This window comes from Panthera tigris, chromosome C1 (genome assembly GCF_018350195.1).
Source record: "Panthera tigris isolate Pti1 chromosome C1, P.tigris_Pti1_mat1.1, whole genome shotgun sequence".
In the NCBI taxonomy this organism is placed as follows: domain Eukaryota; kingdom Metazoa; phylum Chordata; class Mammalia; order Carnivora; family Felidae; genus Panthera; species Panthera tigris.
The window spans coordinates 64,128,622-64,152,241 of NC_056667.1; the positions used below are offsets into that span (position 1 = coordinate 64,128,622).

Sequence of the window (23,620 nt, forward strand, 5' to 3'; positions counted from 1 at the left end):
AGAGGGAGAGACAGATCTTTTCTTTTTTTTTTTTTTTTTTTGTAACATTTATTCATTTTTGAGAGACAGAGAGAGAGCGTGAGCAGGGGAGGGGCAGAGAGAGAGGGAGACACAGAATCTGAAACAGGCTTCAGGCTCTGAGCTGTCAGCACAGACCCCGACGTGGGGCTCAAACTCACAGACTGCGAGATCATGACCTGAGCCAAAGTGGGATGCTCAATCGACAGAGCCACCCAGGCGCCCCTAGAATCTTTTCAAGTATTCAAGACTTTTGAGAGATGGTTCAAGGAAAAATAAGCCAAGAAATCCATATTTATCAAGAACCAGGATAACAACTAACGCTTAAAAATGCTCACTTCAAAGTTGTTCATAAGGATTTATATAAGCTGGGTTTTATGTTGGGTTCATTATCACTACCTCTAATTTACTTTGAAACAAGAAGCAGCTTCCTGAAGACAATAAGAAGAAAGTAAAAATGGTGAAGTCAGAAGAGCAAGGGCTAACTGAGGGTTGGCTATGGGGAAAGGGACATTCCTGTTCCAAAATCTGGTTAGTTCCTTTTCATTTCAGAGGTAAGACTGCTTCACCAGATCTTCCACAAATGACAAACTGTCGTCACAGTTACAACACTTAAGTACATGGATATTGATTATCATTCTTGTTTTAGTACTTGATGTACCTTGACTTATAAAAACATCATTAAAAAAAGTTTGGGGTGCCTGGGTGGCTCAGTGGGCTAAGCATCTGACTCTTGACCTCAGCTCAGGTCATGATCTCACGGTTTGTGAATTCAAGCTGCGCATCGGGCTCTGCGCTGATGGTGCGGAGCCTGCTTAGGATTCTCTCTCTCCTTCTCTCTGCCCCTGCCCTGCTTGTGCTCTCTCTCTGTCTCTCAAAATAAATAAACTTAAAAAAAAAAAAAGTATGAACAAAATGCTACATGATTTTATGGGAAGTGGTAATTTCATGCTGCAGAAACCTAGGAAATTTTCATGAAAGAGGATTGTATTTCATCAAGACACCTTGAAGCAAGAAGGATTTAGACATGCAGAATTGGAGGTATTCCAAGCAGAAAGAAGAGCCTGAGTAAAGGCAAGGAGGCATCAGGCAAATAAATGTATCCAAGGAACAGGAAGCAAATCCGTTTAATTTGCACTTACATTGTGGGAGAGAAAACAGTGGACGATTATGATCAGGGTCTTGAATAATAGAATGAGGAATGCAGTAAGCCACAAACTACAATTTAGAGGCAGAGAATTAGGTTGTTTCAATTCTGCACTTACTAGCTCAATTAACCCTCACAATAACTTAACGAGGTAAAAGTTAATATTCTCATTTTTATAAAAGAAAACTGAGGCTAAGATTGGTTGATAGCTTGTGTATTCAGATATCTGAGTAAGAAGGAGACAATACTAGAAATTAGGACTCTTTCCCCTCTGCTACACTCTCCCTTGCTACACTGTCATCTTTGGTTTAGTAGTGTTTTCCTCTGTGGAGACCATGAGCATTTCGCTACACTGGCTGCATCTTTGTTTCCTAAAAACCTGGCACAGTGCTTGGCATATAGTATGTGATAATAAATGTTACCTGAATGAAAGAATGAATATCTAGCAACATGTTTTCATGGCAGAAGTGGAGCACGGGAGAAAGCCCAAAGCTGGAGATATACAGATGTAGAAAGTCATCTGCTGAGGGGTTATTGGTGTAACCATAAGATAGATGAATTTTAAGGTATTTATAGTCAATTTAAAAAGCATTTAATGAATTCACTGACCTCAGGGTGAGTGTAAGAATATTTTCTCTTTCCACTCCTACTGAATGGTAGCTACCAAGTTCAAAGATATCAGGATGACTGTTCCTATGAAGCCATCAGAACCATGTTAAGAAACACCTTTTGAAAGTGGGTACTCAGAATAACAGAGATATAGAAAAACTTCCTCTTCTCCTTTCATTTAGGCAGTACCAACGCTGGAGCTTCCAACATTTCATTAGCATGAAATTCTCACAAATAACACCTGCCAATTTCTGAAAATTACAAATGAGAATGCTGTGGAAGACGAGAAACACAATTCAAAATTTCCTTAAAAGGTATATGCTGTGGTCTTCTGCTGTATTTTCTGGAGATGAGGGAAGTGATGACCTCTGGGAACCCATTTGGAGCATATAATTTGAAAATAGATTAACTGATATGACACTTTGTCATATAATGGAAGTGTAGCAATGGCCAACAGTTTTTTAGAAAGGCAAGGAACAAGGTCATAACAACCTCTTTCCTTGTTGATTGTGATTCTGCAAAACCAACACCCAGAGACAGCTGAATTAAAAGATACCTATCACCTACTACCAATTATCAGGGATTAGAAGACACTCACTTATTTGTTTGATTGATTTAAATTGAATCCTGTTTTCTAGCTACAGGCATGCGAGATAATAGCAAAGGCAATTGAAATGCTCAAGCACCAAAATACAGTCATGAAAAGAGAAACTTGCATCTATAACTTGATTTAATTAGTCCCCTGTGCCCCACCCCCCATTTAGGCTAGTCAATGTCAATGGGCTTTGAAAATGATAATTCTAAAACAATAATAGAGCAAATAAATTTACAAATTCAAAGCACATCAAACAATAGGCCTGCAAATGCTCACAGAAGTAACGTTTAAATTTATTATAAATTACTCAACTCATCATTTTAGAATATTCATTATATACATGGCAGTGATAAGCTGCATAGGGGCACAATGATGAAGATACATTTTGGAGTGTGGAACAAGTGATGGAAACAAACGTACATAAATAAGGTACAAAGTACAATAGAGATACAAGAACATTCTAGAAATCACAGAGAAAGAAATTACTTATATCCATTAGGGCTGAATACAGATGGCTTTTGTGAGGAAGGTGAATTTAGTGAATCCTTGTAGACATGGGAATATTTCACTAAGTGCAAAACAAAGAAAGCTAAAGGAATCAAGTAAGTAAGGGCTTAGAAATAAAAAAAGTACAGGATGCATGGGTTACATATGATCAGTAGAGCAGAAGATATCCCTAGTAAGGTAAACTGGAATGAAATTACTGTGGGCTTGGAACTCTATGATAAAAACAAACAAACAAATAAGAAAAACAAAAAACAGCAATTGATTCTTTCTCCCAACACTTTCTTATAGAACTTTCTGTAATGATAGCATGTTCTATATCTGCACACTTGGCTATTTAGTACTTAAAACATGGCTACTTCAACTGAGAAAACAAAGTTTTAATTTTATTGTATTAAAGTTATTATTAAATAACTAGTGTATCAAATTTAAATAGTCACATGTGGCTTGTGTATCATACCGGACAGTGCAGATAATAGTAGCCACTAAAATTGTTGAGCAAGAGGGTGACATGATCTGAGAAATACTTTAGTGTTAGTTTCCCATTGCACAACATAAAATGTTGGTTTATTTGGGGAAAGGGATCTCTTTAAATTAATCATTGCCCACTCCACTAGATCTTTAGTTTTATGATTTTTATCTAACTAGAAAAACAGTGTAAGTGTTTATTAGTTGTACTGCAGAACCATTAATAAAGGAAACATGGGTAAATGGAATAGATTTGAAAAAACACACTGGCAGATGGTAAATTCTGGTAAGTTTTAAAAATTTCTAGCAAACCAACATGAATCCCTTGTGACTGGAGAAGCAACACATTTCATTCCTTGGGTGGAAAGATTAGATCTTACTCATCCTAAGCTGATTAATGTATGTATTACTAATAGTTTGCTCATGAGACATATAGTAAAAACACAAAAATAAGCAATGTAGACACTCATAAGGGCATACTGGTTCTGACACATATGTGTGACTTAGAAATTTTAGGCCTCTAGGCTAACAGAATTGCTATTTGTCAATAATGTTAAAAAAAAAAGAACAATAAAAACTCAAATACGTTATCTGCATCCTGTGAAAACAAAAAAAAAAATTAATTGATGTCATATGTTTCTTTTTCTTTGGGGCTTATATGAGACTTAAGAAAGCGTTTACTTCAAAGCATATGCCAGAATATTTATTTAAATCAAAATGAAAACGCTTTGCTATAATTTTAGCTAAATTTTGTATATTTCTCTATGTATGGCTTATTGCTTATTTCTCTATGTATTTTAGCTAAATTTTGCTTATTTCTGTTCCTTCCCCACATGTGAGCGGTGGGGGGAGGGGGGAGCAGAGAAAGAAGAAAGAGGGACAGAGAGATTATCCCAAGCAGGCCCAAAATGAAGAGTCAGATGCTCAACCAACTGAGCCACCCAGGTGCACCTTCAGCTATAGCTTTTAAATTTAGAAAATTTAGAAATTAAAATAAGTCAGACTGAGAAAGGCAAATACCATATGATTCCACTCATGAGTGGAATAAAAAAAAAAAAAGAATAAACAAACAGAAAGCAAAATCAGACCTATAAATACAGAGAGCAAACTGATGGTTGCCAGGGGGAAGGGGGTAGGGGGATAGGCAAAATGGGCGAAGGGGAGTGGGAGATACCAGCTTTCAGTTATGGGATACATAAATCATGGGAATAAAAGGCACCGTGTAAGGAATACAGTCAATGATACTTGTAATAGTGGTGTATAACAGGACTGATGATAGCTACACTTGTGGTGAAAACAACATAATGTGAAAATTGGTCAAATCACTAAGTTCTACACCTGAAACGAATGTAACATTGTGTATCAACTATATTAAAAAAAATTCAGAGGTTCCTTAGAGTTCAAGGTGTTTCCTTATTTATATTTATCGTAGCCAAGTTTGGGTGACTGACAAAGATGAGATATGATGGAATTACAGATTTCCCATTGGTAGGTAAAATATTTATGCAGATGAATGAACAATGAAATTCTAAAACATTAAGTTCCAAGTGTGTCCCTGAAATAAGTGCAAATTCCTCTCTTCTACTTGCACAAGAGGCTAACTTTGTGCAACATGTAGGTTAACCTAAGGTGAAGGCTAATTTCAGAGCTGAGATGGCTGCCATAGGGCAAAGGTAGTGGATGAAAACAGAAATGCAGTCAGTAAGTAGTAGGGAGAACTCACCATATGTCAGACCTCCTTCAGAGCAAGTCTGAATTCCTTTCTCTGTATCTGCTTTTGTAAGTTAGTAAACTACTTACGGCCAATTGCTTACTAGTCTCTTACTGTCCTCAGGCCAAAAATCATGCAGTCGTCCTTGCTTTCTTTCTCTCACACACCACAACCAGTCTGTCAAGAAATCCTGCTTGTTCTATCTTCAAAATAGATCTAGAATCCAACCAGTTTTCATCACCTCTACTGAGTTCAGCTCTCATCTGAATCACATAGCCTCCCACTGTACACCCTGTTCCTACATTTCCTTAAGCAGCAGATACATGTTTCTTTTAAAAGGTAAATCAGATCACATTAATCTTCACTCAAAACTTTTCACTAATTTCCAATTTCATTCAGAGTAAACGTCCAAGAACTTACCATAGTTTTCAAGGTCCCATATAATTCCTCTCTGCCCTTCTCCCCCTCCACCCTGTTCCAGCCACACCAGCCTTCTTTCTGTTGCCAAACATGTCAGGCATCCTTCCTCCCCAGGACATTTGAACTGGCTGCTCCCCCAGAAATTGGCAGGGTTAATTCCCTCACCTTCTCAAATCTTTGCTGGAATGTCATCTTCTCCATGACACCTCTGTTACTATCAATTTAAACTGTGACCAGTCTCAGGGTGCTGGGATGGCTCAGTTGGTTGAGCGTCCAACCCTTGGTTTCGGCTCAGGTCATTATCTCACAGTTCGTGGGATTGAGCCCCACATCAGGCTCTGTGATGACAGTGCAGAGCCTGCTTGGGATTCTCTCTCTCTCTCTCTCTCTCTCTCTCTCTCTCAAAATAAATAAATAAAACTAAAAATAAAATTAATAAAATTGTAACCAGCCTCTGGCTCTCCTTATTCTCCTTTACTTTTTCTTTTTCCATGGCATTTCTCACCCTCTATTTTATTTAGGACATGTATTGATTATTGTTCCTCCCTCCTAGATGTCTGTTAGATGCATTTGTTTTATTCACTTATGTGCCTGGCAGCATAGCAGTGTCAGCGGTACTGGCATATAGTAAGGATGCAGGAATACTTAACTGAATGAATTATCATAAAACAATATTTTCATTTCAATAGGTGGAGCCTAACTGTATATTTATAAATCATTATATTTCTAGACATTACAAAGACAGTGCTTGAACTGGATTTACTCTGCACCTAAATATTCCCACATGGTAAATGGGGAATCCCTATAAATGGCATTAACTTTCAAGTCACTATGATGTAACTTTAAAAGGCTTCAACACCAAATTATGGAAAGAGCCTAAATGTCCATCAACTGATGAATGGATAAAGAAATTGTGGTTTATATACACAATGGAATACTACGTGGCAATGAGAAAGAATGAAATATGGCCTTTTGTAGCAACGTGGATGGAAATGGAGAGTGTGATGCTAAGTGAAATAAGCCATACAGAGAAAGACAGATACCATATGGTTTTACTCTTATGTGGATCCTGAGAAACGTAACAGAAACCCATGGGGGAGGGGAAGGAAAAAAAAAAAAAAAAGAGGTTAGAGTGGGAGAGAGCCAAAGCATAAGAGACTGTTAAAAACTGAGAACAAACTGAGGGTTGACGGGGGGTGGGAGGGAGGGCAGGGTGGGTGATGGGTATTGAGGAGGGCACCTTTTGGGATGAGCACTGGGTGTTGTATGGAAACCAATTTGACAGTAAATTTCATATATTAAAAAATAAAAAATAAAAAATAAAAAATAAAATAAAATAAAAAATAAAATAAAAGGCTTCAACATGTTTCTTTAATGTGTGTGTGTGTATATATATATACATATATCTAATATATATTATATATAATAACATAATATATTATATATTATTATGTTATTATATATAATATATTATTATATATTATATATAAATTTAATATATTAGAATATATATATGTGTCTGTGTGTGTGTGTGTGTGTGTGTGTGTATTAGTTTACTTTTTCCTGTGAGGGTATCTTTCTAAATTTCTTTGGCTGAGTCTTAAATATTCTATAGATAGAGATATAGATGGTTCATTCCTGCATTCATATATATCTATTTTAGACCAGGCATTGTCCAAAGCACTGCAAAAATAAAGATTTCTAGGACATGGTCCTTGCTTATGAGGAACCCAGAACTTCACAGTGAGAGAGACTAGGCTGCAAACAATTATCACTTACAAACGACATAGTGTTTATAGCAGTAACTGGACTCTAAATGCAATATAAAAAGCACAAGCAAAGGGCCATGGATTGCAAATTTACTTTTGATCTGCTTATTATGTGACAAAATAGCATAAAACATTCTAGAAAGGAATGGAACATAAGAATGAGATGGTCTTGGATCTGAATCCCATACCTTGCAATCTTGTACTTTTTAATTTGTCTCTTTTTAAAAATACAATAGGGGTACCTGGGTGGCTCAGTTGGTTGAGTGTCTGACTCTCGATTTCAGCTCAGGTCATGATCCCAGGGTCATGGTATTGAGCCCCACATCGGGCTCCATGCTGAGCGTGGAATCTGCTCAAGAGTCTGTCTCTCTCTTTCTCTGCCTGCTTGTGTGCGCTGTCTCTCTCTCTCTCTCTCTCTCTCAAATAAAATAAAAAGTATAATACAAGTATGGAAAAGTGCATGTCCTGTTTGTACAGGTGAATGAGTTTTCACAAGATGAGCATACCTATATAACCTGCACCCAAATCAAGGAGCAGAACATGAGCAGTACCCCCTAACCTTCCTTGCTTTCTCTGTCACTTTACTCCTCCATAGCGAACCACAGTCCTGATTTCTAACACCTAGATTAGTTTTGTCTGTTTTTCCTTATATGAATGAAATCATATACTTGTGTCTGGTGCTTACTCAATATTATGTTTGAGAGACCTGTCCATATATCTACATGTTGCTGTAAACTGTTGATTCTCATTGCTCATTGTACTCCATATTGTGACTATAACATAATTTATGTTCTACTGTTGGTGAAACTGAGCTGTTCCCAGTTTGGGGCTATTTAGAATAAAGCTTCTATGAAGATTCTAATATGTAACTTTTGGTGAATGCAAAAATACCTATGTTCTGCTCCAGTAGTTATTTTCAAATAATTTTCCAAAGTAGTCGTGCAAGTTTACATTTCCCCAGTAGTGTATGTGAGTTCCCATTTCCCCACAGCTTTATGAACATTGGTATTTAATGTCTTTTTTATTTTTATTTATTTATGTATTTATGTATTTATTTATTTATATTTTGAGAGAGAAATAGAGAGCAAGTGGGGGAGGGGCAGAGAGAGAGTGAGAGAGTGTCCCAAGCAGGCTCCACACTGTCAGTGCAGAGACCAGTGCAGGGCTTGAACTCACAGGTCATGAGATCATGACCTGAGCTGAAGTCAAGAGTCCGATGCTTAACTGACTGAGCCACCCAGGCACCCTTTTACTGTCTTTTTCAAATTTAACCATTCTTGTGAATATACAGTGATAGCACATTATGCTTAATTTGAATATTCTTGGTAACTAATGAAATTATTACTTTTCATATATTTAATGGCCATTTGAATTTGGATTTGGAGACAGCCTTGTTTATGAAATGTCTGCTCAAGTCTTTTGCCCATTTTTCTATTAGATTTTCTTTTTCCTATTGATTAGTAAAAGTTCTTTATATGTTTGAGTCTGTTATTGGATATATGTATTGTAAATATATCTTCCTACTCAATACAATGCCTTTTGTTTTCTTAATGGTGTTTTTGAGGAACAGAAGGTCTTACTTTTAATGTAGTATGATTTATAATTCATTCTTTTAATAACATACATTATTAACATAATTAACATAAGTTGCCTGTATCAAAACTCCTCAATGAACACTTATAAAGCCATTTTAATTTTTTTTAATGTTTATTTTTGAGAGACAGAGAGAAACAGAGTGTGAGCAGGGGAAGGGCAGAGAGAGAGAGGGAGTTACAAAATCCAAAGCAGCCTCCAGGCTCTGAGCTGTCAGCACAGAGCCCAACACAGCTCAAACCAATGAACCGTGAGATCATGACCTTAACAGAAGTCAGACACTTAGCCGACTGAGCCACCAGGAGCCCCACTTATAAAGCCATTTTAAAAGATAGCTATGGGGGCACCTGGGTGGTTCAGTCGGCTGATCATCTGACTCTTGATTTTGGCTCATGTCATGATCTCACAGTTCATGAAATCGAGCCCCATATCAGATTCTGAATCTTCAGTGCTGAGTCTGTTTGGGCGTCTCTCTCTCCCCCCTGCCCCACCCCTTACCTGCACGCGCTATCTCTCTCAAAAATAAACACATAAACAGTAAAAAAATGATAGCTATATAGAGCCTAGAAATGTGTGTAATTACAGTTATGACAATGTTTCTGAAAAACTATGTATCTGGAAAAAGTGGAAGAGAAAACAGCTTAAAAACATGTTTTTGAGGATGTGAAGAAATTTTGAAAGAAAGCCTATTTTTAAAACTTTCTAAGTGCTTTTTACCATACACATATTTCTATGAGTCATGTGCCTTTGTGTCCCCACCATAACAATCTTGCCCTCATATCTACTTATATCATGTTGTTAAAACAAATTATTACATTTTTCTGGACTTAATTATCACAAGTCCATCTCTCCCTACTAAGCAGTGAACCCCTTGAGTCTTGTTCTTTGTATCCCCAGCTCCATTCACAGGTCTGGAACATAAAAGGTTATTTCATAATTGTTTGCTGAATGAATGCATTACTTGATGAATAGATACATAAATAGGGTTTTCCAAATCTTAACTGTTCTTAATATATATATATATATATATATATATATATATATATATATATTATACTTGGAAATTTTCCTAATGCTTTCAGACATTTTGGAAGTGTTTTTATTTTTTTTTTAATTTTTTAATGTTTATTTCTGAGACAGAGACAGAGCACGAGTGGGGAAGGGACAGAGAGAGTGGGAGACAGAGAATCAGAAGCAGGCTCCAGGCTCTGAGCTGTCAGCACATAGCCCAAAGTGGGGCTCAAACCCACGAACCGTGAGATCATGACCTGAGCCGAAGTCGGTCTTTCAACCTACTGAGCCACCCAGGCACCCCTTGGAAGTGTTTTTAATCTCTTACCTCTAACCCCCTCTAACTTGGGAGTTCCTAGCATCTTTGAGATCCAGAATCCAAATGTCTGGCTCAGCTACCCAACGAGTCTGGGGAAAAGAAATAGAGCATAGGGAAATTCTGCTTTGGCTGAAGAATTGTGACACACTATTATTTCAGCCTGCATTTAGCCCAGATGTCACATACCAGTGTGCATATTCCACTTTTACAAAGGTTAAAAAAAAAAAAAAAGCCTCTGAAAGACACTTTAAAAAGAATACATGTAAACCAAAAGCATACTTACTAGGACAATATACACACATATGGTATGTCTAATATATTTAGGGTTTTTTTTTCAGGGTAAACAAAATATTTACAAATGGCCCAGGATATACAAGTGGCCCAGTTGTTTATTGTCCATCTGTACTAAGTTCCTTGACAGCAGGAATCACGTCTGTCTTACTCCCTGCTGTATCTCAAAACCGAGCACACTCTCCCACTGTGGGAGCAGAAGAGATTCTCTCTGGCAACACCAGACATACAGTAATCATCTTGATTTGTTACAGCTTGTAGGAATACCTTGCCACATAAACAAAGAGCAATGAGCCATGAACCCCACACATACTCATATTTAGAATTTCATACCAGGCAATGATGCACCAGCTTTCCCATGACGAGCATGTATTTGTTTTCCCTTGTCCTTTCTCTTTCCCCTCTCCCAAACCACCAGCCTGGCTTTTAAGCACCATAGTTCTCTCACACAGCCTTTCTCTATGTGGCCACAACTTCCTTTGCAAGAATAATTATGAATATCTTGCTTTTCTCATACATTTGGAACACACTGAAAAGCACTGATTGTCAATGCATAAGGCTACCTGAAAACTTGCCATATTTCCAGTTACAGGGATACTTCATTTTATTACACCTTGCTTTCTTGTGCTTTGCATATATTGTTATTTTTTTAACAAATTGAATGTTTGTGGCAACTCTGTGTCGAGCAAGTCTATTGGCACCATTTTCCAATAGCATTTGCTCACTTCATGTCTCTGTGTCACATTTTGGTAATTCTTGCAATATCTCAAACTTTGTTATTATTATTATATTTGTTATGGTGATCTGTGATCATTGATTACAACTCACTGAACGCTCGGATGGTGGTTAGTATTTTTAACACTAAAGTATTTTTGATTAAGGTATGCAGATTATTTTTTAGACAACATTGTTACACATTTTAATATTCATAAACATAACTTTTATACCCACTAGGAAACCAAGAAATTCATTTGACTTGTTTTTTTGCAATACTCACCTTATTGCATTGGTCTAGAACCAAACCTGCACTATCTCTGAGGTATGCTTATACTGTTTTTCAGACTCCCTAGACTATTCATTTAGTGTAACGCAGTCTTCTTTATCCACTCTCTTCGTATAAGCAAGTTGCCATCCTTGCCTGGCTACACTAAGGTGCATTCAGAATTATATACCTATTTAGGTTACATTCTTCCCTAGGAGAGAGGGTGTAAGCTGTGCTCTGCCAGATTCTTGTCTGTAAAAGGTGACCTTGAAAGGCCCTGCAGAAAGTGGCCTCTTAAATCCTAGGTGCTTCATCTCAGCTGTGCCTGCTCACAAAGTAGGCTTCGTGCCATGGACTCTGGCACTTTTCAAGCATTGTTGCATAGGGAAGAGACAATGTTTAACTATGGCCATCACCTGCTCTCAGATAAGGTAAGGGATGTCAGAAGCTGGGATTGTAAATGTTGTGGTATATTCTGAGGGCAGAAATCAATTTCTGTGGAACTGGAACACCTGCCTCATTTAAGGCTACCATACGACATGGTTTCACAAGTGTTCAGGAAACTTCATTTACTTTACAAGACTCAGTTAATTCTTGAGTTCCCTCCCTTGGGTAAAACAGGATTGCAGCTATAGTTAAGGCTTCAGTGGCAGTTCCTTGTGTGACAAGAAATGGAATCAAGAAAAGATCTTCAAAGATGCACATGAAATGGACATTCAGACACTGGTTTTGGGAAACAGTCGCAGTGTTCCTCCTCTCCCTGGCAGGTATCAGTGGCCATCAGAGCCACCTTTTATCTCACACACCCTCCCATAGTGTCAGGCCCTGCACACAGAGGTCACATTCTCAGGGTGGCATAAACCATCTTTCAAACAGGCAGTGAAAAGACATCTTAATGGGGGAAATGAGTCATCCTGGGAGCTAGGAGGAGGATGGGTATACCTTGATAATGCCGTGTTTAATAGCAAGGTTCCCTACTCTTACGGCTGCCTCAGCGCACCATACAGCCCCTGGGTGCTCTGATGGCCCACCGTCCACTGACTACACACCCTTCAGATTCAATTAATGATGGCTCCCAGGCCACCCACCAAGCACATTTCCAATTTAAGCGGTCTCCAGCTCTCCCCGCCCCACCACCCACTTCTCTCCTCCACCTTCCCTCTCCTCTCTGTGGAGGTTAACTAGTTGACTACTTATTAATCCTTCTGTTAATGAAGATTCCAGCCTCACTCCATGCCCTTACACTGAAATCTGTAAGGATCTGTGAGCTTGACGGGGAAAAATTAGAAAGCAGCTAGCAAAACTTTCCTGAAGGATAGAAACACCCCAAGTCTAAAAATTATCTTAAGAGGATGGATTCCACACCATGGAATCCCCTTTTCTCCTTACCTCCAGCTCCCTGTGATGAAAGATTGGTAACCTTAGGAATACATGACAAATTCTGTAGCAATTAGGTTTCTTCCCGAGAACTCCAGGGGATGCAGGAGTAACTCTGTGGTGGCGGGCGGGGGTGGGGGACAGGTTCCTAGAACCCCTAGACTCTTCCTTTGGCCACCTGGTCCCAGGTTGCTGCGTCCCCTGGCCGCGCGCTTAGGGCAGCGCCGCGCCCCGGCGGTGGTGTGACTGGGAGGGGTGTGACTGAGAGCCCCCAGCGCGCGCCCGTCCCCACCCCCGCACCCCGTGCCCGCCCGCGCAGCGTGACTGGCCGCAGCCGCAGACCCGGCTCCGGGAGGCGCAGAGCGCGGCGCGCTGAGCCGGAGAGGCGAGCGGGCTGCTGCCTTGCGTCCGCCGCGCTGTCCGCCCTCCTCCGCTCCCTCCGCCCTCCTCTGGTGGCCGCGCTGCCTGGGAGCCGGGAAAGCCGCTGCTCCAAGCCCGCAGCTCCGGCGCGGGGACCAGCAGCGAGGCGGGGGCGGCGAGAGCGCGGAGACCACAGGCCCCGGGGACAGGCGGAGGGGGGCTCTGGCCTGGGCAGGCAGAGCTGAGCGTGGGAGTGTTTGCGGGTGAGATCCAGGGCTGCACCCGTGTTCTGCGCGGAGCCCGTCAACCCCAGCCCAGGTCGCCGCAGCCCGGGAACCTCCCCACCCGCGCCCCAAGGCACGCGCGGCACAGCCATGAACACCAACGATGCCAAGGAGTATCTGGCCCGCAGGGAAATCCCTCAGCTTTTCGAGGTAGGGGGCTAAGGCTGGCAGGCGGCCGGGAGGATCGGGGAAAGGCATCTCTGGGGCTCCGGGGTTGGGGGGAGGAAGCCGCGCCCCGTCCCACCTTGCTGGCTCGGGGCACAGAAGTGAAGGGGGGTGCAGAAGCTCGCTCTCCCGCTTGCCCGGCGTCGTCGCCGTTCCAGCGGGTTGCCGGGATCCTTGTCCGCTGGCTGGGCTCAGAAGCCCGCATCTCACTTGATCAAGTTTCAGTCTTCCAGCGGAGCTCTGGAAGCAGGTTGCCCTCGGCGTACCCCTCGGATGTGGAGGGTGGGCTGCTGACAGCCGTCGGCCCCGCTCTCTGGGGGTTAGGCCAGGCCAAGGCGGGTGCGCTGGCGCTCGGGAGCGAGCAAGGACTCCAAACGTAGGGGTCGAGAGCCCTAGCCCCTCCGCACGCCGCGAGGTCAGGACCCCGCGGTGAAGGGGAAGTGTGGACGGAAGCAGCTCGGAGGAAAGGGATGAAGATGCAAAACGCAAATCCAAACCCGTCGAGTGCAGCACTACCTCCCGGGTGGCAGGCACCCAGCGCTGCTATGCGCTTTCGGTGAATGAACTCCTGAGCACGTTTTCCGTTGCCTTGGAAGAGATCATTCTTTTTGCTCGCCTCTCCGGCTGTAGCTTTCGCCTGCCTTCTCCGGCCCACCTAGAGAAACCAAGTCGGAGAGGGAGCGGCAAGGCGGGCGTGACTCCTGTTGCTCTGTCTTCGGACCGCATCACAACATCATCTCCACCAAGGACCCCCGGGGGATAAGGACCACTTTGGGAATGTGGGAGAGGAGGCTTGAGGGATGAAGTAAAGGAACCTTGGTTGGTTCTAAACCTCAGCGTACATCGCGGAGTCTTTTGCTTCCTTTTCTTCTCTCCATATTTGCATTTTGAAATCTTCCTGAATTCTGTGTGCTTTTTCTTTGGTTAAAAAAAAAAAAAAAATTGAAGGGAGCCAAGCTTCATAGATGGAGCCCTGAAAGGAGAAATTCCATACTACCAACCCGGCCCCCCATTTCTGAAAGATAATAGACTGTAGACTGATCCAATAAACCAAAGGTCATGAGTTCTTTCTCCTGTTGGGGGTGGGGGGGGGGATCTGTTCTGCTAAAAGGAGTTTTAAAACACCATTTGGAAAAAGAATTTTATGCCCGTTTTTCCCAAATTTTCATTAAAATGGGCCACCATAATTGCAGATCTTCATTTTATCTCACCTCTGTAAGCCACCAGTTTCAGGTTGGGCTGAGGCCAAGGTTTCCAGGTAAACCACACACTGAGCACAAGCCTCGTGTTTGATACCCAAACCTAGCAAGTGTGTTACTCAGCCTTGAAAAGAATCAGAAGGTGTTGCGTAAGGACAGGTCCTAGGAGGTAGGTAGGATTCTTAAAGAGTTTTTTCTTTTCTTTTCTTTTCTTTTCTTTTCTTTTTCTTTTCTTTTCTTTTTTAATTTTCAAAGAGTAAACACAGAGATGAAGAGCTGAAGGTTTTTGTTATAAATACTACTACTGAGATCAATTTCATTTCTGTGCTTCTAAAAGAATAATTAGAAACATCTGCAGGACTGTCTCCTTATGGCAAAGTGCTGCTTAATAGTATGTCTATTTTCTTTATAAATATGGGTACTGTTTTTCTCTTTGGTAACCACAGAGATTTTTGATAGTTTGTTCATGAAAATCTACACTGTGTGATGCAAACACAATGGCAGGGGTTTTTGTTCAGGTATTATGCTTTTTGTTTTGTTTTTCTGCATGTGGATGGGATTTTTTAAAATAGTGCCCACCCAGAGAAGGAAGTCCATTCCTTTAGGTGAAATGCAGTAACACAATGTACTTAAGTGCAATCTTGGACAATTGGAAGACGGAAGATTACTGTGGTGACCTGCAGAGGCTCCAGAGGCTCCGTCCTTCCAGTAAGAATCTATGCTTTACCAGCACAAGATGGAAGTAAAACCTGGCAGCTCTCCATGTGATAAGTGTAGACAGCAAAACCAAATGCTTTGGTTCCAAACTGGATTTTCTCCGTCAAATCACAATATTGGTATGCAAAGTTTCTAAGTATACAGAGTTTATCAATTAGGTATCTATCAAACCAAAAATACTGCTTCAGCTGTAGATTTTAGATTAAGTAATTGCTATTGAATCAATATACTGTGAAACAACTACATGTATCTAACTGAGTCAGATTTGTTTAGGGAGGCTGGAAATATATTTTCCAGTAAAAAAAAAAATATCATTGAGTATGTTCACTCTTTTTAGGCTGTAATAGGGATTTTAAAAAGAGAGACCTTGAGTGATTCCTATTGTAGTTGGATTATGTATGGGGTACAGATAATCTAGCATTTTCTTTTTATCCCATATCATATTTTTGCAAGATATATAGAGAGGAATATGTGAGTTTTGGAATCAAAAGCATTGATTTGGGAGACACCTGGGTGGCTCAGTGGGCTAAGCATCTGACTCTTGATGTCAGCTCAGGTCATGATCTCATGGTTCGTGAGATCCAGCCCCACGTTGGGCTCTGTGCACACAATGTGGAGCCTGCTTGGGATTCTCTCTCTCTCTCTCTCTCTCTCTCTCTCTCTCTCTCTTTCTCTCTCTCTCTTTCTCTCTCTCTCTCTCCCTCTCTCTGCCTCTCCCCGACTCTCTCTCTCAAAAAAAAATAAAGAAACTTAAAAAATATATTGAGTTGGAATCCTGGGCCTACAGGTCTCTAGCTGAATAACCTTGATCAACTCATTAATATCTCTATGTCATGGTTTCCTAATCTATAAAATGGGGATAATAATACCACACAAGGTTGAGAGTGCATTGGGGAAACTAAGGCATACAAAGACAGAGTAAGCACTGCCACAGTTAACTATATTAACATAGCAATGTCAGGAGTGAAACACAATGTGTGTGTTTGTGTGTCTGTATGTCTGTGTGTATATAACACAGATCATGACACACAAACTGAATGTGAATGCCCAGATTAGATTTTCCTCTCCTTCTGCTGTGGAGCTCCTCAGAACATTCTAACTCACACTATTTGGGATTTGAGAGAACAAATATACCTGGGAAGAACTGCCTACCACTTGGAGAAAATTGCACAAGAATAACCTGAAAATAAAATACTGTATTTAGCAAAGATGTCAGCCTTTCAAAGGATGTGTGTGTTGTGCATTAATAATGTATATTGGTGATAATAATCCTCTATGTTTTTTTTTCCATGAAATACTGTAAAGGAAAATATTTTACACATCAGTCCAGTTCCCAGGAGTCAGCATTTCCAAATTTGTAGCATTTTTAGAAATGAGTACATGTGACATATTGGACACCAGGTTTTTCCTCTGTAATGTCAATAGATATAGTGGTGACTTATTATAGATCAAATAATAAAGCTTGAGGCTATGGTTTGAATACATTTTTTTTCCCTAGTTACAAAACAGTCCAATATGTACCTACCATGTGCCAGAGACAGTGTCAGGGGCTAGAGATTTGAAAAATAAAAGAGACCTACGCTGTGTTGTTGAAGAGTTTACAGTTTGGAATATGAGACCAACACATCAACTGATGGTCTTAGTATAAATGACAGGCAAGATGTTTTTTTCTGGGTAATATGGAATGCAAAGGAAGAGGTCCACAACCCAAACTGGGAGCTTAGGGGAGACTTCCTGGTAACAATAATATTAACTAAAATCACCAATATTTATTGGGTATTCACTATGTGTCAGGCCCTTAATATGTACTTTACAAATATTAATTTTTTTAATCCTTAAAAAATGCTCTGAGGTAGGTATTAGTACTCCTATTTTACAAATGAAGAAACTGAGGCTTGGAGGCTTTAAGAATGGGTAGGAATGGAGCACCAGGGTGGCTTAGTTGGGTAAGCATCCAACTCTTGATCTCAGCTCGGGTCTTTGATCTCAGCTCAAGTCCTGATCTCAGGGTTTTAAGTTCAAGCCCTGTGTTGAGCTCCATGCTGGGCATGAATCCTACTTTAAAAAAAAGTTGGGTAGAAATAAGATGAATAATGACTAGAGCATTTTTACACACTGCACTTTATCTGACTTTCATAGGGTGCCTCCATTTTAAACTGTGTAGTTGCCTGAATTGTTTAAAAGGCAGAAAATGCTGAGCTAAAAGTTAATTGGTCAAGAATTTAGGGGTTATCTTAATTACTCAATCAAATCGTGTTCATTAAAAGAAAATGCAAAGAACAAAAACAACCCAGAATTTAACAATGAGACATATACTATTTTAACAAAGGTAGTTTGAAAGCATATTTTATGTGGGCATATTTTGTTGTTGTATTTCAGAGCCTTTTGAATGGACTGATGTGTTCTAAGCCTGAAGACCCAGTAGAGTACTTGGAAAGTTGTTTAAAGAAAGTCAAGGAATTAGGCGGCTGCGACAAGGTGAAGTGGGATACATTTGTCAGCCAGGAGAAGAAGACCTTACCTCCGCTCAATGGAGGACAATCACGGAGATCCTTTCTAAGAAATGGTAATGTATATGTAGAATAATAGTTTACAGTTACAGCAGTTCTCTTTAAAACATACCATATAGACTGTAGGCACTTATTTAATTTATTAGGTTTCTAAAAACCTGGAAAGATACTTGGCCCTGGAACATGATTACTCTCTCTGCTCCTAATTCTAATCGCCTCTGTGATAAGATGAACAAAATCACATACCACTGTCCAGCACTTCCCTAAGGGCTTAATGAAATTGTATACTTCTGCCTTCAATATTTTGCAAAATGAATTACATTAGGCAACTGAATTTTTCTTAACATTGCAAATAAGATTTTCCCAAATAAATGGATAGACAAAACTGTTATTCTGTAACAATTCAACATTTTTTTATTAGCTGGGAAGAGCTTGGAATAATGTGTTTCCTAACTCAGAGTTCATATTAATGCATCCGCATAAATGCATGTTAAGTTTATACTAGTTAATCCAACAAGTATTTTTTATGCAGCTATTGAATTCAATACATTAGATTAGGCATTTAGCTGCTATAAAAGAAGTAGAAGACATGAACTTGTCTAGCAATTTTAGGAAGAGTTTGGAACTAAGAATTAGAGTTCACTAGAGGAGGTTCATAGTATATTCTGATAGCTTTCTAAAATACATGCTTATCAAAATTAGTGGTTCAACATCAGCCAACCAGCCTTTAGACTCTGGATGAAATCAAGAAGTATAATAGTATGTGTAAAGTGGAATTTAGTTTCTAATCAAGGGAAACTAAATTCATTCTTTCCCAGTGGCCAAGATCATTATATTTTCAAAATTTGCACCATTTTCAAAAATTGTGCCGTTTAAAGTTTTAGCCAGACAGACAGAATTTGAAGTATTTGTAATACAAGTATTATAGTGTTTGTAGTAAATACGAAAGGGAGATAAGCCTTAGTTTGTTTTATTTACATGAGTCACTTAGATTTTATTTGCATGCAGTGTGGGGAAAAGACATAGTGTGTTAATTTTTAAGAAGCACACTCAGAGAGGTGCCTGGGGGCCTCAGTCAGTTAAATGTCTGACTCGGTCATGATCTCGTAGTTCGTGGGTTTGAGCCCTACGTAGGGCTCTGTGCTGACAGCTCAGAGCCCGGAGCCTGCTTGGGATTCTGTCTCCCCCGCTCTCTCTGCTCCTCCCCCACTCATGCTCTGTCTCCATCTCTCTCTCAAAAAATGAATAAACATTTTAAAAAAATTTAAAAAAAAGAAACACATACAGAAAGGGTAGGCAGAAACAACATTTTTTCAGAGACATCTTCATGCAGGAATCATCACTTGGTCATGTAGGCCTGAGTGTTAAGTGCCAGTTACCACTGGGGCACACCACTTAGTAAATTTCTGCTTCAGTGAACAAAATGATGTTTTCATGGGCTTGAAGTGTTCATATACTTTCCCAAGACAGCTAACTTACTTCCCAGGGTGTTGTCGTACTGGTGGAATCTGGCTCAATCTTAAATACATGACCCATGCCCTTGTTAAATCAAGTGAGATAAGTTTAGGGAGCCGCTTTAAGGTTTAGCCTTAAAGCACTAACAAACCTCAGGTATTACTGGATTTAGTCTAAATTATTCTTGCCTTTTAAAATTTAAATCTAACAGCATATAACATTCCATTAATAAAAAAGTGGCTCTCAGCCTGGGTATACAAAGTGACTGTTTTGCAACAAAATGAAGCCTGAATGCTTCTATTTTATACTTACTTGACTTGATGATACATAGAAACCAGGCAGACCAAGTGTGTAATAGGGAACAGTGGGGACTGTGGTCAAATTTGAGAGAACAGTCATTGTCTAAAGGCAGTCATGTACAAATTTTGGGAAAATGTTTAGCTGAACAAAACCCATCTTTGAGGCTATATTGGGCACACAAATGACAAGTTGGAGCTCCTGATTTAGCAGGATAAGCTTAAACAGGAATGGAAAATGTGGATTTAACTTTAATTAGAATTAAAATTGTTTATTAATTTTAGAATCTCGGTACTTAATAATACTTTACCAGAATTCCTACTCAGAGATCTTTTAATTAATCATCAAATAGAACCTTTCAATGTATTATGATGACAAGAATGTCTTATTACCTTCCTATATCTAGGATACATGCTAAAAGACAGAAAATGGTTTCTAAATAGACTTTTCTGTAATAAAATTTATTTTATCAAATGGTTTACACACTTGTGCTATGTAAGTTTTAGCTATAATTTATGGAATATATTATTAAGTTAAAGAAAACTGGTAAGTTCCCAGTAACTTAAAGCATGATTATTTGTAGAAATAAAAGGTGATTCATGCATACTTTGCTGAAATATTGACATAGCTGTGCTAATATATAATTATTATGAAAAATTATTCTATGAAATAAAACATTTTAACCATTTAGGCAAATTACTTTCATACATAAAAATATGATAAAAAGCAAGGATAAATTATTGACTGATACTTCTTTAAAGGATTTTACTATACATGTGAGATAAGCATCTTTTTTTTCCCTGCCAAACAATTGAACAAATAATTTGTTATAAATAAGAGTTCTAGTCCCAAAGTCCCAAATGTCCATAGAGCTTCTGTTCTGGAATATCTCATTGTCATCTTATACTCAAGATTTTTAAAAACAAGTGTAGCATATTTGCTTCAGTACCTGCACTCCTTTCTCCTTTTCTTATTTCCATGAAGTCAGTCAATGAGTCAGTTGACCATTAAAATGACCATTTTATTGAGCACTACTGTTGTCATTCTTTTAGGACTGAGGATGCAGCCACCAAGAAAGAACAAACATGGTACCTGCCTTCATGCAGTGACCTAGAGGATATAATGCTAAGTGAAATAAACCAGACAGAGAAAGACAAACACTGTATGATTTGTGGAATTTAAAACATGTGGAATTTAAAACATAACAAACTAACAAAGAAAAAAAGACAAACAAAAAACCAAACTCCTAAGCACAGACAAAAATTGATGATCGCTAGAGAGGAGGTGATGGGGGGGGGGTGGATAAAATAGATAAAGGGATTAAGAGTCTACTTGTCTTGCTGAGCACTGAGAAATGTATAGAATTATTGCACCATTACATTGTAAACCTAAAACTAATATAACACTATGTTAAGGATACTTCAATTGAAAAACAAAAAATAAAATTTTAAAAGAAATTAAAAAGAAATGCTTCGTAAATGCTGTAGGAGTATAGATAGACACCCTATACAAGTCTGATGCATATGCATTATATATATGATATATATACATAAAAATTTGGTATAGAATATAATGCTGAGGTTATTTTTTTAAAGAATTTGTATAAAATTATATTAATCAGGAATAATTTTTAAAATAAAAATGATGGGGGCGCCTGGGTGGCTCAGTCCGTTAGGCATCTGGCTTCAGCTCAGGTCATGATCTCAAGGTCCGGTCCGTGAGTTCAAGCCCCGCATCGGGCTCTGTGCTGACCGCTCAGAGCCTGGAGCCTGTTTCAGATTCTGTGTCTCCCTCTCTCTCTGACCCTCCCCCATTCATGCTCTGTCTCTCTCTGTCTCAAAAATAAATAAATATTAAAAAAAAATAAAATAAAAATGATGAAGTTGGTGATTATTTTGACTATGGAATAAAAAATATTAATGGTGACAAAATATGTAAACAGAAGTACAATGGGTGCTATAGAAAATACCATATGCTATAAAATCAACCATATTAACAGGGGAATAGATCCAACCTAGGCTAGGGTTCAGGGAGGCTTCCTGGAAGAACTGATATGCTAATGCTTGGAGACAGAAAGCTGAGTAGGTGTTAGCTAGAGAAGGATGGAGGAGTTTGAGTATATACCAGGGAACAGAGAACAGGAGTTCCTAACATAGAGGAAGAGGCTATGATATAGAAGCCCACTATTTCTGGATCAGAAAAGAGAGAGCAGAAAGATGGCATATTAAATGCAATGTGTTCTTTTTTTTTCATTTAGACTTGAACCCTGGCAATTGTTTTTTGGACTGTCACCTCCTTTCATGTCACAGATCCCAACCCTAACCATATTCTTCATACCCAACCACTCATGTCATTTCTCATGCTGCCCCTCCAACTGAAGCCTTCATTTTTCACCTGTTACTCCTGACCCCTGCTGACTCCTGGCTGCTATTCTTTCTTCTCTTTATATCCCCACTTAAATTTATTCTAACCACCACCAGATTAATCTTCCTAAAAAATGTATTTCATATTTTATTATGTCACTTCTCTACCCACCCATCCCCCAAATCTCCACTGGCTTTCTACTAGATTGAAGCTAAACCCTTTACCCTGGTGGTCAAGGCCCTCCACCCTGTGGCCACACTCTGCCTACCCATCTTCTGGCTTTCCTTTATGGGAAACCAACTATTTCAGCAAGGCTATTGTCTTTGTTACTAATTCAACAAATATTTATTGGACACTGACTATGTGCCAAGATAGTTCTAGATCCCAGGGATATGGTTCCAGATAAGTAAGTCCCTCCTTCCTGGAACTGAACATTCTAATGGGAAAAGACAAACAATGAATTAATAGACACCTTTCAGATGATGAAGTAGTAGATGCTGTGTAGAGCATTACTAGAGTGATGTCCTTGAAGTTAACTATTTGAGATTAAAAAGTCAGTAAAGCCATATGATAGAAGGTGTCATTTGAGCTGAGGTGTGAATGGTAAGCAGCAGGCAGCCATAGGATGGCATCAGGAAGAGTATTTCAGGCAGTGGATTGTGGGCACAAGCTTGTAAGCAGGCAGACCAGTAAAGAGTCTATAACAGTAGTCCAGGTAAATGATGGTGGTTGGGGAAAAGTTGTAATAGTGGAGATGGAGAAAAGTATATGCATTTGGGATACATTTTAGAGATAAAGTCTATGGCGGTAGATATGAGTGGTGAGGGAAGAAACTAATTGAGGATAATGCTGAGAGTTTTGTCGTGTTGGGTGTAGCAATTCAATTTCAAGGCAGAACAGGATACCGTTGTCAGTACCTTTCCTATCATACACCCTTTCTAGAATTTTCTAAAGAATAATCACTATCATTTCAGACTACTCTTTTCATAGAACTGAAGTGAGTCCAGTGGGTTAGCAGTCAATGAGCTCATTTATTGTATCAACAGAGAATGAACAGTTCTACCTGATCAACACCCCAGAAAGAGATGTGAGCATTATGCCATGCTAAAATCCAGTAGTCCCCACAACCAAATCCCTCATGGAAGACCAAGTGACTTCCTGTCTCTTTTGTGCAGGTGCCTTTTGGGTAGTTAGGGCTTCTCTGTGCCTCCCAGAGTACTGACACTTAGGGTGAGGAAGGAAGGAGCCATGACCATGTGAACCACAGTTGAGCCTTGAACAACATGTTAGCTGTTAGCTAATAACGAGTTAGCGGCTGTGAACTTGTGAGAGTTGTGAGATTCTATACTACAAACTGTAGGGAGCACCATTTGCAGAGATCAGGATGTATACAAACTACCAAGTAAGATTAGGCAGTGCTTAAGAAGGTTCCTCCAGAACAGGGGTTGGCAAACT

The 23,620-nt window shown here is 39.6% G+C and overlaps 1 protein-coding gene across 2 annotated transcripts in view; it reads left to right on the forward strand.

The window, feature by feature from the left end:
• The first annotated feature begins 13,303 nt into the window (after nt 1-13,303).
• The window catches only part of AK5 (adenylate kinase 5), a 259,867-nt gene continuing 249,550 nt past the window's right edge, over nt 13,304-23,620 (forward strand). The window contains exons 1-2 of one of the 2 annotated variants that reach the window (XM_007079231.3): nt 13,304-13,608; nt 17,919-18,105. In XM_007079231.3, coding sequence (XP_007079293.2) covers nt 13,549-13,608; nt 17,919-18,105 — 247 coding nt within the window. In that variant the 5' untranslated portion in view covers nt 13,304-13,548. Of the gene's footprint in view, nt 13,609-17,918; nt 18,106-23,620 lie in introns of those variants that run through there. The other variant, XR_006221606.1, reaches the window with a different exon arrangement.